This window comes from Neltuma alba, unplaced genomic scaffold (assembly GCF_004799145.2).
Source record: "Neltuma alba isolate B1F8T4 unplaced genomic scaffold, ASM479914v2 tig00011239_pilon, whole genome shotgun sequence".
Classification (NCBI taxonomy): Eukaryota; Viridiplantae; Streptophyta; class Magnoliopsida; order Fabales; family Fabaceae; genus Neltuma; species Neltuma alba.
In genome coordinates this window covers 226,467-241,691 of record NW_021635958.1, presented here as the reverse complement: position 1 = coordinate 241,691, position 15,225 = coordinate 226,467, and the positions used below count along the sequence as shown (strand labels likewise).

Here is a 15,225-nt window from a genome sequence, read left to right as displayed (position 1 = left end):
TATGACTAGTCATATCACACATACTTGTGCCTGCGTGCGTATACGACTGTATATCTTGCAGTTACAAGTATAATTGAATTTGAAATCTATTATTTATAAAAGAGTTTTTATACCATCAAACTACAAGGTAATTAACTCGAGTTTAAATTTATATGAGTATTTTAAAATCATCAGATCTGAATCGTTTATATCTAAGTTGAATAGTTTAGATTTTAAACATTTAATTAGTTATTTTTAAATATAAATTTTTTTAAAAAGAATGATAATTAAGAAATTATTTCTATTTTATATTCTATACATATTAAAATAATTATTTTAAATAAATAAAAAAAAAATCAAATCCAAGTCATCCAAATGAGATGTGGATAATCCAGATCTGATTATTTTAGAGTGTTCATCAAAATGATTTCCTATATAAAGGTGTGTGAAAGTGAAAGTGTGTGGTGGGTATATGGGATACGTGTGAGGGCAATATAATGCAAGTAGGAGTTTGATTATTGGGGGTTGCATTTCAGGAGGATTTGCATGCCACTGATGAAATAAGCATCTCAGGAAAAGGCCAAAGAACACTTAGACGTTGCTTGCAGCTTTTGATTTAGTGGGCTTTGTTTCAACCATTAAATTAAATAGTTAAAAAAAAGGCATCAAATTAGCTAGGATCATCTATCCATGTTGAACAAATTAAACCAAACTTATTCATATCAACTTCCAACTTATAATGGGATTCTTGCTGTTTCCCAGGACATCACCATATTGTAGTGGGACGCTCGTGGAGATTCCTATTACTCCATTATTTTACTTCCCAAAATCATTTCATCATTCTCATTCTCTCTTTCTCTGTCGTCCTGTTCGTTAATTATATCCACAAATTAACCCTAATTGCGCAGCTCTGTCATGCTGATTAATTAATTAACCAGCAAGTTTATGTGTTTTATTAAAAGGAAACAATCAGTGCTGGTGTTTCATATCTCCATGTGATTTGTACTCCTAATGAGGGAAAATTAAAGCTGAGAGATTATTAATGCGAAGAATTTGCATCTCGTAGTTTAAAATTTTGGGGGAGATGAATGTATCTGCTTATTCTATTAGAGATGAGGTACTTTTGGATCCAGCTTTATTATTTATTATATTTTCTTGACTTGTTGCTGATCAACGCATCTGAAATAATATCTAACATCAAATAATTACATCTCTCATTTTTTTGTCCTGCTCTTCAAAAAACAAAAACGGCTGGCACAGAGATGATCTAAAATAATAATAAATGATCTAAGTCTAAGCTAAATTAAAAAATTACAACTTTGACCCCTGCCCCCCGGCTTCTTTAATCTGTGCCTATTATCTTTTCCATTACGAGGCCTGCCTATCAGGTGCGTGCTTTATGCCATTCTGTATCATCCACTGATCCACAGGCTTACCCCATTCTCCACAAAAAGCTCCATTGTCCGTCACTATGCACTTTTTGTCGCCCATAGTTAATTTATTTGAATGTTGTTTTTTCCAATAGCAATCCATTTCTGCATGACACAATTAAATTGTACGATATTACAGTATATTAAATATAAATAGTAAAGTAACATGCACCTCATTCTCCGTCACGGTGCACGCACATCGGCATCTTTCCCGTACAATGATACAAGTGCATAATGACGAAGGGTTACAAGTCCAAGAGGTAAGTCCTCTTCAACTAGCCTGTATTCTAGGGAGATGAACGGTTTTATACTGCACTCATGTTATTTTTAATCTGACATCTAAAATTTGAAACCTATTATTCTGATTCTTAGGATTTAGTCTCATTTTGGTCTGCTTAAATTTTGATTCCTAAAATAGAATTTTTTTTTGGGGTTAATTTCAGGAATCAGAACTACTAGTTTCAAATTTTAGAGACAAAAATAGGATATGATAAAATTTTGAGAGATGAAGAACAAGTTCGCCTTTTTATATTGGGGATAGTTTGACGGGAGTTTCTTGTACTAAGGGAAATAATAACGAGGCTTTTCTAATTTTTGTGGTGAGGGGATAAGTTTGGATAGACACTACATTAAATGGGAATGTGTATTTTGTAAAAAGAATTGACAACACGCAAGTCCAGCTGGCCTTCTCCCCACAAACTCCAACCCATCATCTATCGTTTCACTCCACAGTGGAAATGCCTTTTTTTTTTTTTTCCTTGTTTCTTTTTTAATCAGGACAATGAAAATGCCTTTCAATACTGCCACTTGATTCACATTACGGTACTCCTCCTCTTATCTCTGATACTACCTCCGTTTTTTAATATAAAATTCTGTTTGATTTTTATTTTGATTATAAATATAAGACTCCAATCCATTTTGTCTCTCATATTTATACATTTTTTTCCTAAAATAGTCCTTCTAATAATAATAGTTATAATCAATACACTTGATTAGTAAGGATATTTTAGGAAAGACAACGCCTATTTAGGACAAATAACTAATTCAATTTATTTATTTAATCTCCTCAAATTAGTCAACTGGCTCTTATAATTAGGACCGGAGGTAGTATAAAATTTATTTAACTAATTTAATTAGATTAAAAAAGTTAGGTAAGTTAGTTGATTATAAAAAATATGAGATACTTTTTTAAAAATATCATAACCATCTTTCTTAACATCCTCTTTCCCTCACTTACTTAATTATGATTGAAGGAATATCTATAAGGATAATTTTAAAAAAATTATTAAAATATAAAAAATAAATCTTATATTTATGAATAAAATTAATTTAAAAATTAGATATATTAAGGACCGAGTATAATATACAAGTATTATTCATGGCATTAATATGAATGCGATATTAGCGTGACTCATTTTACATTTTATATTGCATGCCGCTGAATTGCCAAGCATCAAGCCGAGTACGAGTATTATTTACCTTGAACTTCTTGTGCCAGTCAAATGGCTGTGCTATTTTGTTTTTCCATGAATTAAACATTAATCAATTTTGATTTTTTATAGCAACTAATCTTATTTTCACCGCTGATAATTTATAAGTTACCTTGCAGATATAATTTTTATTTAGTTAAACTTCTTGAGAGTTCACCGCTTCTGCTTGATGACCCGCCACACCACCTTTGTCCACAATTATTTGATTTTCCTGGACTAACACGTCACCAATATGTGACCATTGTGAGCAGGGTGTGGAAGACACACTTCATATCTTTTGCTAGAAACTCGTGGAAACAGATTCTAAACCCCCAATTCCACACTTCCTTCTTTGGCTTTGCTACTAGTCTACAATAATGGCTTGCTATAAACCTTAAGCGAGATTTGGGATCTACTGTGGATGGGTCTCGGAACCTAATTTTGGAAGATATGGAAATGGAGGAATCAAGCTCTCTTCAATCTAGAATTTACACGGCGGCAGGGGAGCCCTGAATTATCATTCTACAGAGCCGGGAAAAACTTGTTCAATATCCTGGGAAATTATCATCTTTCTCCTCTCATATATGGAAACCTCCACCTAAAGAGTGGGCAAAACTGAATGTTGACGGTGCTGTCTCTTCGACACCTCTCAAAGCTGGATGGGGAGGAGTATTAAGGCATCATAATGGTCTGTGCATTGCAGGCTTTGCATATTTTATCGGAATCTGTGAAGTGGCGAAAGCTGAATTATGGGCGATCTATGAGGGCTTGCAATTAGCTTGGGACTTGGGTATAAAAAATATGATATTGGAGATAGATGCGCAGAATCTCACTCCTTCAATTCAGAGACATGATGTCTGCACTTTGGATAGTCTCCTAAATTGGCAGATTCAAAATCTTTTGGCTCGGCCTTGACATGTAGAGATTCAACATACTCCGAGGGAAAGGAACAAAGTGGCTGATTTACTGGCTAAAAGAGGACTAAACACCTCGGCTTTCTTGGACTCTTGTCCTTCATGGTCAAGCACTCTCGTTGCTGATGAGTCCATGGGATTCAATTCCCCTTTTGGTTAGCCGTTTGTAATTTCTGGGCCTAGCCCTCTCTCTTGTAGCAAAAAAAAAGGCCCGAGGCCGTTTCCTCATACTGCTCATCGCTCGGCCCAATACTAAATTGGGCTTCAGCCCATATGATAAATAACCCAGACCCAGAAATACACATGGACCCTAATGTTTTCATTACAGTAAAATGGTTTCCGCAGCTCCGCTCGAGGACCTGGACATGATCGTCCTTAAACTAGTTGACCAAAACACCCTCCTCTTTCACCCTAAAGACGCTTCCTTCAGGTAAAATCGCGGCCTCGCTTTGTGTTAAAACAGACATTTCAGGCTCTGTCTCCGCAAAACCCTACTCCCAATATATATCAACCTTGGCCATCGCCTCATTTTCTCTGAAACCCTAGCTCTTCCCCTCTGCAGCCATGCCTCCCAAGTTCGATCCCTCACAAGTCGTCGATGTGTACGTCCGCGTCACCGGAGGCGAGGTGGGTGCGGCCAGTTCTCTCGCCCCGAAGATCGGTCCTCTCGGTCTCTCTCCTAAGAAGATTGGTGAAGACATAGCGAAGGAGACTGCTAAGGACTGGAAGGGATTGAGAGTCACTGTTAAGCTCACTGTCCAGAACCGTCAGGCCAAGGTGGCCGTGGTGCCATCTGCTGCGGCGCTTGTTATCAAGGCCTTGAAAGAGCCAGAGCGAGACCGCAAGAAGACTAAGAATATTAAGCACAATGGCAACATATCCCTCGATGACGTGATCGAGATTGCAAGAGTTATGAGGCCTAGGTCGATGGCCAAGGACCTTTCTGGCACTATAAAGGAGATCCTTGGTACTTGCGTCTCTGTTGGTTGCACTGTGGACGGGAAGGACCCCAAGGACTTGCAGCAGGAAATCACTGACGGAGATGTTGAAGTCCCTCTGGAATGAGGTCAATTTTTTCTTCATTCTGTTAAATCAGTGATTTTTGATATAAAAATTTGAGAACAGTTGGAGACTTGTGCTTACAATTTCAGTAATCTAGAAGATTTGGAGATATTGTATTCGCTAGTTAAAGTTGCTTACGAGGACAATAATTTATTTTGTTATAGTGTTTATTTCATTTTCGTTTTCAGAATGTCATCCCTTTAATCGATGGATTATTTAGTCATTGTCCGTTTTAATCTTTCTCGTACTTATGCACATTGTCTCTGCATCTATGGATACTTGGATAACTTTTGAACCTGTGTTATACTTGTTTTTAATTCCCACTGTTTTCTGGTTTGCTGGATGTTTGTTTCTGCGTTTCTGTGCTTCTGGTATTGTGCCTGTCATTTCATATTTCATTCCTGCCAGGCTTTAGCTGGAACTCCGTTTTCCACATCATTTTTGCTGCTTTAGCCATTTGGCCGAAAGGTTTCTTTATGCATTGGCAATGACCTTGAGGGCTAATGGCAAGTCCTTATGAGAGCGAATATTGGAAAGAGGTTTTTCATTAACCATATCTGCCATATTCACTGCCGCCATTTCTGCTTTACAATTATAGAAGAACTTACAAATTTTTTGCCCGTTTTTTAAGAGCATATTGTAATCGATTTCCACTTGCACGTTTATTTGAGATTTTCCGTTCCGTTCTATTGAAGGAGAACATTAGCCATCTGTCTGCCAGGGCAAGGTCATATGATAATCCAGTTGCACTTCATCAAGAATGTAGATCAGTGAAGTTGTCTACTGATTTGAGCATTTCATTGTTTTAAAACTTTGGGCATGTAATTCTTTTGCCCCTTTTTTGGTAAAATACGGGGCAAACGCCCAATCAAGCTACTCTTTTTATTGATCTAGGGAACAAAGTCCTGTCAAGGTCACTGTACAAATGCAAATTAAGTTCCTGAGGTGGCACATCAAAAATATTCATTACCTCAGCAAGTCTAAAGCTATAATCTGCAAGAAAGTCAGCACAAACATTTCCTTTCCTATGCACATGTACAAAATTAACATCATCAAAATTAAACAACATTAAAAGAGAAGAGATGGTATCCTCCCCTTTCGCTATACTTTCAATCTTGTGTATTGCTGCACAGTGTACATGAATTGCATTCCGCAATAATTTTTTTTTATGTTTACATCATTTGCGATTTGTACTCCAGTGAGAATACCCTACGCATCAACTTTGATGGCCGGACAAGTACCCAACCTTGTGGAAAAGCCGCTAACCCGCCTTTCATTTGAATCTCTCAAAAGCCCACCAAACTAGCTGAGTTGCTAGCTTTCTTTGAAGCTCCATCCACATTAAGCTTAAACCACCCCTCAGGTGGAGGTTTCCATCAAATATGTATCCCTTGTCTATTCGATTTTGCACTAGTACAATTTCAACAATTCAGCAACACTTCCACCGCATAATTTTCTATCAACAGATTTGGTCCAGCAGGCATAACAAAATCAACTTCAAACAAACTTCTATTTCCCCAAGTGCAAAGGTACCAACATGTTATTCCAAACAAAGTATTACCATTTTTCATTCCCCCTTGACAGATTCCCCTTGAGCCGGTCAATACCCCTCAGCTGGAAAAACTTTCTCCACCACTGTTTCCCCCAGTTTTCCCCATATTTTCCTGGCCTCCAAACAATCCCTCACCACATGCATTAGATTCTTGACACTTGCCCTGCATTTATCGCATGGCCTTGAGTTGTTTTCAATTCCTATGTCCGAGACTAAATGGCACGGTGTTTTTGTCAGGCAACGAGTTTCGATCATGTTAGTTGACTTTTTGCTTGGCAAATGCATGTTGGAGAGCCGTGTAGACTTGGGCAATCAACTTACTATTTTGTGTTGTTATTGGGGAAAAATATAAAGTCTTAGTTAATCTTTTTAATTTCTTAATTTATTTAGATTTCGAGCTTAGTCCCTTAAATTGTCGGAACCTTCACGTGTAATTCCTCCTCAAAAAATTCAATAATTATTTTGTGAAAGCTTTGTTGTATTGTAGTGTCACGTTTTCCCCCCAGTGCTGTATTAGTTTTGGAGGCAGAATCTAGAGGCATAGTTTTATTTGTGTCGCTGCTTATCTCAAGTGTTCATACTTTTTTTTTATATAAGTTGAGACAAAATTTTTTTTGTATCTCTATAAATCATGATCTGCTTTTAAAGAAATTGTTTTTAAAGGTTCTGCGATTCCAAATAAGACAAGCCCTTTGTTGATGTGTGGCGTCTACAGTTCTGCTGCAACTCGGACCTATCATTATTGTTAGCAAATACCCTCACAGCTTCAAACCTCCCTCCTCTTAAGCTCTGCTTGCCTAATCCCTCTCTTAATCATTCGGTTGTTTGTGCAGTGAAGACATTTTATGCTTTCCTTAACCTCATCATTTGTTGAGGTGTTCTAAAATCAGATTTAGGCCGACCCCCATCGCGTCGATCATTTGTTGCATAAGTTGCGCGGGCATGTGTTTCTGTTTGAAGCTTTGAAGAGCAGACCGACACCTACTTGTTGAGGACTCGTCCTGTAAGCCCATCTGTATTGGGAGCAAGGCTGAGCATTCAACTAAACAAAAGCCATTTTCTTTATTCTTGATGGCGGACTCGTATAACTCACGAAACAGTAATGATTAATGATTAATAAATGATTGTGCCCGTTCTGAACTGGCCTGTTATTTAAGCTGCCTGAGGATATAGTCGGATGCCGCCCCTTGTTTTATGGTGATTTTAGGTGAAGCACGAAGTTGATACAACCATTATAGTCGCATGTTCATTTCAGTAATTTTAATGAAGGCCGACTGTTTTACCACCGCCACCAGTCCGAATTCGAAAAAGACAGAAGGAATGCGAGGAGAGCGATACAGGTTGAATTGCTTCTTATATAACAGAAAAATCTATTGTAATTTTACGGGATGAATGTTAAAAAGTGATAGCATCCAACCCCTGTACGTGGTTTCATTGTTTTAGCTGCGAAACCAAACTTTAGAACTGTGATTAGAATTCCAGATGATGCTTTGGCTCATGATAGAACATTTTCAAACTCAATCACCTGCATAAGCAATAATTCACAAGAATTGGAAGTTATATGATATTAATAGGGGTGGAATCTAGAAGATTCCCAGGCAAGGCAGGAACGGTAGAGGGTAATGGAGATGCAGTATGGAGGAAGCATATGGGACGAGTGATGACCAAGAAAGCAGCGAGAAAATGAGTGGGCAGTGTAAATGGAGGACCCGCAAACAAGGGTTGTCCGTTGCCTAAGCAAAGGGGCATCACTTGTCGTCCGCCAAGTCGCGTTGAGTGGGGAAGTCGGTGTGCCATCTGGCTGCGCAATCATTGATGATTATTGCACACGTGGTGCCCTTCGCCACCGCCCTTCCCTATCTCATTTATCACGCGGTCCCTCCGTTTGCTTCACGCCTTCCCTATATATACCCACGCGTCGCGCTCCCATTTCAGCGACCACCATTGATTCCGAGCATCCAAGTGTGTGCTCTCTCATCTCTGTGCCTGTCGATACTGTTTTGGGCTCACAGAGAGGGGGGAAAGAATTGGGATCAATCGTGGGTTTAGAAGAACATGAGGCGGGGCTTGAAGGTCTGGATGGAGGTGGCGCCTTCGCTTCTGGAATTCCCTCGGAGGCCTTCCGGCACTCCCAAGCTCGACACCATCCCTGAGGAAGATCTTGATTCTGAAGACGACTCTTCCGACTTTTGATCTCCCTCATTTCATTTCATTTCATCCATTCAAACGACCCACTCCTTCATTTTTGTTTTGTGATTTTGAACTTGCTGCTGAGGCTACGTGGTAGGCAGTAATTGCGTCCCCATTCTGAGATCATGAAATGGGAGACGTACGTTTACTCGTCAAGTTTATTACAAATTACGAGTAGTAGCGCTTCGTTCCTATACTTACCTATATATGTACTCATAGCTGTCAATTATTACAAATGAGCAGCTCAGATAATTATATTTGTGTTGATTATTTGTTGTGGAAGCCTGGAAGGGCTATGCGATTGTTTTGTGCTCACCAAGCAGAGGCGACCCTGCTTCTGACGTTTTTAAGAGGAAATACGCAGTAGATTAATGATAAGCAAATGCGCGTTACTTTTTGTCAAGACATTCTTAACACCAGATCCCACGGAATCACATGTCTTGGTGAAGTCACCCATCCTATAGTGAGTTCTCACTAAAAGGAGGGAATTCAAATTCTGTTCTGTCATTAAAAAGAGGAACTTGGATAGGTAGATTTCCCATCAGGTAAAGCACTTTGACTAGCTAAGCTTTTTATTTTTATTGATCTGCGTGCTCAAACCCTTGCCTAAACTGTCATTAAGGCTTTGTTTGGTTGGAGGGGAGGGAAGGGGAGGGGAAGGAAAATGAGTCCCTCCCTCCCCTCCCCCCTCCTATTTTGGCTCCCTCCAAATTGGGGGTTTTTGGAGGGGAGCCAAAATTTTGGACCATTATGCCCTTATATTTTTTTTTTAATATTCCACTTTTACCCATAAAATATATTATTATAATATTTATTTCAAATAAAAAAATATTATCCTAAGTAAAAAAAATAAAAAATCTATACATCATTATAATAAAAAATATATTATAAAAATTATTTAAAAATAAAAAATTATTTAAATAAAAATTATAATATTATAAAATTAATTGTTTTTTATAAATATATTATTTATTAAATATATTTTAAAGCTGGAAAAAAGGATAGCTTAAAGAAAATAAAATTTCATTTTTCTTAGAGCATATAAAATTTGTTAATTTGATTATTTTAAATATATTATTATATTAATTAGAATAAAAAATTACTGTACCGATTTTTTAATACACATATTAACATGATAAGACTGAATTTTTATTAAATTATATGATTTAAATTAAGATGTAAATTAATTTATTTAATATATCAATAAAAAACATAAACTAATATGTAAGGGTAAAATAGTAAATTGATTATTACTATCCCTCCCCTCCTTGAACCAAACAAGGGATCATTAAATACCCTCCCCTCCCCTCCTTTTTAATCAAACCAAACAAGGTGAGAATGAAACCTCCCCTCCCTCTCCCTACCCTCTCCTCCCTCCCCCTACCCTCCCCTCAAACCAAATAGGCCCTAAAAGAGCAAAGTTTTGGTCAAGTCATATCCCCATATTTGAGGTGTTTGGAAACAAATGTGCACTACTTATTATGGAATCACACATATTGCTACATGACCTTACTTTCATCAATATATAATCTATACAATAATTATATCGTTCATAGGACTCACTGTAAATTTTCTGTTTAGGAAAAAAGAATAATCTAGTTTAGTTTCCATCATTTAAATAATAAGGAAGTCAACAGAGCAAAACGAAAGAAGTGAATAATGGCGAAGATAAGTTTATCACAATTATAATATCAGTCAAGGCCACCGTCCAGTCCCCCGTCATTCTCAGAAGAGAGGACAAAAAAAACAGTGAGCTCATTCCGTGAAGCTTGGCGGCTCATTTGCATGCGTGGGCGTGGTGCTCTCTCACCCACAATATATCCCTCCAATTTCACAATTCAGCTTTCCCATGAACCCAATTTTACAAATACGATTGAACTGCGTGCCCTCATATTTCACGTGGCCGCCTATGCCATCTCCTTTCTTCTCGTTGTCACCATTTCATTCTCCGCTTCAATTTTTGTCGCCACAACCCCAGTGCTTTGCATGACTTCCATTTTCCTTGATAAAAAGTCTCTCATGGAGTGCCTCGGACTTAATTATAAAATTTTATTTATAAACTATAAACGAAATCTTATAATTAAAACTAAAAATAGTATAATATAAATTTTTTTACAAGCTTTGTTATTTATGATACATATGGATATGAGTTGCCCAATTTTTTTTTTAACAATGTCGAGATGGGGACATGCACCAGATATTAAGTAATATAAAAATATTTTTAAAGGGGAAACTTGGTAAAAAGTCCTTAATTACACAATTAATAGTTTTAGGCATTTGGCATTTGTCTGACGAGCACAGTATAAGTTATTTTTCTTTCTCAATTACGTGTAAATTAGAATATATTTTCACATGATTGACATGCACATAGATGAAGAAGAATTGTACCTGCTCAGGTATCTCGATTCTTATGCACATTTACACAGTTAATTTTCCAATCAAAGATTTTTAGCCAAATTTTCCTATTTTAAATTTTAAAAAAATAAGGTATATTCTCTCATTTTAATAGCGTATTCTTGGCCTGGACTAGAAAGAGCACCATTATTTCCGCTTCCACAATTGCCAAACGATGTAATTCTATGTTTAATGATTGGGGGTATGGTGGTCCTATTCTTGTTTTTAGGGCTGTGGTGTAGTAATAAAGCATTTGATTTTACAGCAACAAAGACAGACCTAGAAACATCTGCAACACTCATGATGAATGAACTGACGACGACGATGATGCAGAATGCATCCTCCACATCAAAGAAGCCACATGGGCCATAAAATGATCGCAACCCATAATCTACTTAATGAAGTGTTACCAGGCATCATTATTTAATATTCATATCTCTTAATTAGTCTTGATTGTTTAATTAAATCTTTTTTTTTTTTTAAATAAACTAGTTCAGTGGGATCAAATCCACTACCGCACCCTTATATTAGGGGGCAAATTTGTCACCACAACAACCTTCTGTTTTGGTAAATACCATTCCCTGAGAGGAAACGCATAAGCAAAAGCAAATTACTATCTCGCTTTCTTTGATCTTACCATTATTTCCTCAACCCGGGGAGCTCGATCAACATTAAGAGATAAGATTAATTAACACTTAAAATTTTAAATAAAGAGAAGTCACGAAACTTCTGGCTATCTCTGCTACATTAGCTCCTCCAGAACATTCGCTATTTTTTTTTTCTGGCTTAAATATTTATGTAGCATGGTATATTGGTGATTTCACTGATGTGATTAATTAGTTGAAATTAAGGTTATTATATTCCAAATGGTGGACTTCATAATTGCAGTGGGGATTATCTGAAAATAGATTCCCTACGTGTTTAAAATCCTTTTGACGATCCTATTAATCAGATGCATCCAGAGAAGTTCCCCTGGCATGCCTTCGTCATCCACCAATGATGACAACTACCTTTCCTCTTATTTTAATCACTTTCGTTTCATAATTCCCAATTTTCATCGTCACTGTGCCATTTTTTTAACATTATTTCAGGATAACATTTCTTAATCCCCTCCATTACTTTAACCCAACATATTTCTTGGCCACTAATTAAATAATTAACTTCTCGCCTCCACAATTATATCCCCCATTAACAAGTCAATATTCTCACAATAACAAACTCGAATTTTTTTTTTCTATAACAGAAATGTTTGGGCCAAGGCCTACTCAAAGTAAGTAAGAGGATGAGACAGACAGGACAAAAGCACATATGTATGCGTATCGAACGTTGCGTTGCTTTACCTGCTCCCTGCTTTGCCTTTCCATGATACGAATTAAAATTGTTACAGTTGGTCCCCAGCCACGTGTAGTCGTTAAGTGAACCCAAGCTTTCTAGGTCATGCTGGGCCACGTAATTAGAATATTAATCTTGATTGATTATTATAAAAAAAGTTACGGAGAGGGGAAAAAAATAGGGATGAGGGCGAGGAACCTTAGTGATCAGGAGCCGTTGGAGAGGCAATTAGTGGGCCAGTGCAAGCGAAGCCGAGCTAATAAGGGCGGCAAAATTTAATCACAAGAAAATACATGGGCACATAATTACAAAATTAGGGCGCTAATTATTTAATTAATTGTCAATACCCACTCTAGTTCTCTCTTTCCTTAAATACCCCTTTCTATTCGCCCCTCACTACCCACAATAGTATTGTGCTCTCTCTCCATCTCTCTCTGCTTACACACACAGCAAGGAAGTGGTAGTGAGGAACAAAGAAAGAAGAGATGGCGAAGGACGTTGAGGTGGCGGAGCAAGGGGAGTTCTCGACGAAGGACTACCACGAACCACCGCCGGCGCCGTTGATCGACCCGGAGGAGCTTGGGAAGTGGTCGTTTTACAGGGCGTTGATAGCTGAGTTCGTGGCGACGCTGCTTTTCCTGTACGTAACGGTGTTGACGATCATTGGACAAGGCAGCGTGACGGACACCACCAAGAATCCCAAAGCCACCGACTGCGATGGCGTCGGCACCTTGGGCATCGCCTGGGCCTTCGGTGGCATGATCTTCATCCTCGTTTACTGCACAGCCGGTATCTCTGGTACGTGTATATTTCTCATATTCTCCCTTCTCCGCGTATTCTCTCAGAAGCTACTCTGAATTCTCAGAGTTGATTCTGTTTTCTAGAGCTTTTCTAACATCACAAAACCACCACCTTCTTTACGCTTTCATTTTTAACTCTCGGTGGTTCATCTAAACGACAGCTTTGTACTTCAGTAACAGACAGACAAGTGAAATCACACACACACACGCACGCAACCCTTTTTTTTTTTATTTAAATAATTTAGATATGTGATAACACTTAATATTTTAAAGATAAAAAAAAGGGGTTAGCTTTACGTGAATTATTTGCTGTTATTTTAGTTTTTAATTGAGCTATATGCATGGGGTTAATCAGAGGGCCATGACTCCTTGTTTGGAATATTTAACTTGGATGATCACAGTAAATTGTTTATTTTATATTTTTGTGTATATAGTGAGAATGATGTAAAACATAAATAATTTAAACATAATTGTTCTCTTCTTTGTGAGGTTCAAAGAATTTGAATTCCTTTTATTCATAAGCAGCTTGAATGATATTGTTGTCTTTGTATGTGTTGATTCTGTTGTGAATTGTGCTCAGATAGATGAGTATCTTAGAAAGTGGGTGGTTAGTGAAGATAAGGAAAATGATTAAGATGTAAGAATTAAGAAATTTAAGGGAAAAAAATAATGGCAGTGGGGGGCGTAAGTTAGCAAGTGATGCTGAGAGTTTGTCTAACGTGAACGCAGGAGGACACATCAACCCGGCGGTTACATTCGGGCTGTTCCTGGGGCGGAAGGTGTCGCTGATTCGAGCGTTCTTGTACATGGTAGCACAGTGCGCCGGAGCAATCTGCGGCACCGGACTCGCCAAGGGCTTCCAAACAGCATACTACGACCGGTACGGCGGCGGCGCCAACGTCGTCCAGCCCGGCTACAGCAAAGGCACCGCCTTGGGCGCCGAGATCATCGGCACCTTCGTCCTTGTCTACACCGTCTTCGCGGCCACCGATCCCAAACGAAACGCCCGTGACTCCCATGTTCCCGTATGCCCCCTCCGTTCTTTTCATTTCTTCCCCCTCTCTCACATGTTTTTTCACTCGTTGGAGGTGACTGATCTTTTTATTTCTGGTAACATGATGAAAGGTGCTGGCTCCACTTCCCATCGGATTCGCCGTCTTCATGGTTCACTTGGCTACAATTCCGGTCACCGGTACCGGTATCAACCCTGCAAGGAGTTTCGGAGCGGCTGTAATCTATAACAGTGACAAGGCCTGGGATGATCACGTAAGTATTTTTACCAATCCATCTCTTTTCATCATGCCAGAACATTAGATTTATATAAATATCTCATGATGTTAATTGATGCTTTTGATTACAGTGGATTTTCTGGGTTGGCCCAGCAATCGGAGCTTTTGCTGCCGCAGTATACCACCAGTATATTCTCAGAGCTGGGGCCATTAAAGCTCTTGGATCCTTCAGGAGCAACAATTAAATTAAGCTCATCAGTTCTGTCATGTGTTACATGGTTTGTGGAAGAAGGGGATATTAATGGGTATGGTGTTTCCCAAAAGAATAACAATTTCATATGGAGGAGTGCTACTACTGCTAGCTAGTCTGTCTTCCGAGGGTCCCTTTAATGTTTGGCATTTCCCCCCCTCTTTATTTCCTTTCTGCTCTTGGAGGTTTTAATCTGGAGAGGGAAACAAAACCGGAAAGCTAAGGACCATATGAACTGTAGATATCGCATATCATATTGCCTGAGTCCAAGGGTGTATTTTGTATCCCTTTTGTCGTTTTCTGTTTCTGTGTATTCTCCTATGTGTTTGCTTTTCTTCTTCAATTTTTCGTCTTCACCTGGTTCTTCGTATATAATAAGTGCTGTATTCATCTGTTCTTGGTTTCCATTTCCGCCCATCATTACACAAAAAGGGGAAGAAAACATCTTTGTGTATGTCTTTTGACTTTGATTTTGGGACTCGAATTGCTTCAATACATATTAAATCAAACAATGAAACATGAACATAATGATATCATAATAGATATATACAGAGTTGAATGATTCAGCAACTGTAAGAGAATGAAGACCCCTTGAGAATTTTTCAGAATGGTGTAGAGACAAAC

General features: G+C 38.2%; 2 protein-coding genes across 2 annotated transcripts; both read left to right on the top strand.

The window, feature by feature from the left end:
* The first annotated feature begins 4,293 nt into the window (after positions 1-4,293).
* On the top strand, positions 4,294-5,169 carry LOC114762675 (60S ribosomal protein L12-like). Its single transcript, XM_028952216.1, has one exon. It carries the CDS (start codon positions 4,357-4,359, stop codon positions 4,855-4,857), a length of 501 nt encoding a protein of 166 aa, XP_028808049.1. The 5' UTR covers positions 4,294-4,356; the 3' UTR covers positions 4,858-5,169.
* Positions 5,170-12,722: 7,553 nt separating this feature from the next.
* LOC114762673 (aquaporin PIP2-7) lies at positions 12,723-15,008 on the top strand. The gene is made up of 4 exons (XM_028952213.1): positions 12,723-13,120; positions 13,852-14,147; positions 14,248-14,388; positions 14,483-15,008. The coding sequence occupies exons 1-4, from the start codon at positions 12,808-12,810 to the stop codon at positions 14,594-14,596; spliced, it is 864 nt and encodes a 287-aa protein (XP_028808046.1). The 5' UTR covers positions 12,723-12,807; the 3' UTR covers positions 14,597-15,008.
* The last annotated feature ends 217 nt before the right edge of the window (positions 15,009-15,225 follow it).

Bases quoted from the DNA above. Each gene is read 5' to 3' on its own strand.
- LOC114762675 (XM_028952216.1), top strand. From the start codon at position 4,357: ATGCCTCCCAAGTTCGATCCCTCACAAGTCGTCGATGTGTACGTCCGC.
- LOC114762673 (XM_028952213.1), top strand. From the start codon at position 12,808: ATGGCGAAGGACGTTGAGGTGGCGGAGCAAGGGGAGTTCTCGACGAAG. The intron at 14,148-14,247 runs GTATGCCCCCTC...ACATGATGAAAG, and splicing joins CCCGTGACTCCCATGTTCCC to GTGCTGGCTCCACTTCCCAT. The intron at 14,389-14,482 runs GTAAGTATTTTT...TTTTGATTACAG, and splicing joins ACAAGGCCTGGGATGATCAC to TGGATTTTCTGGGTTGGCCC.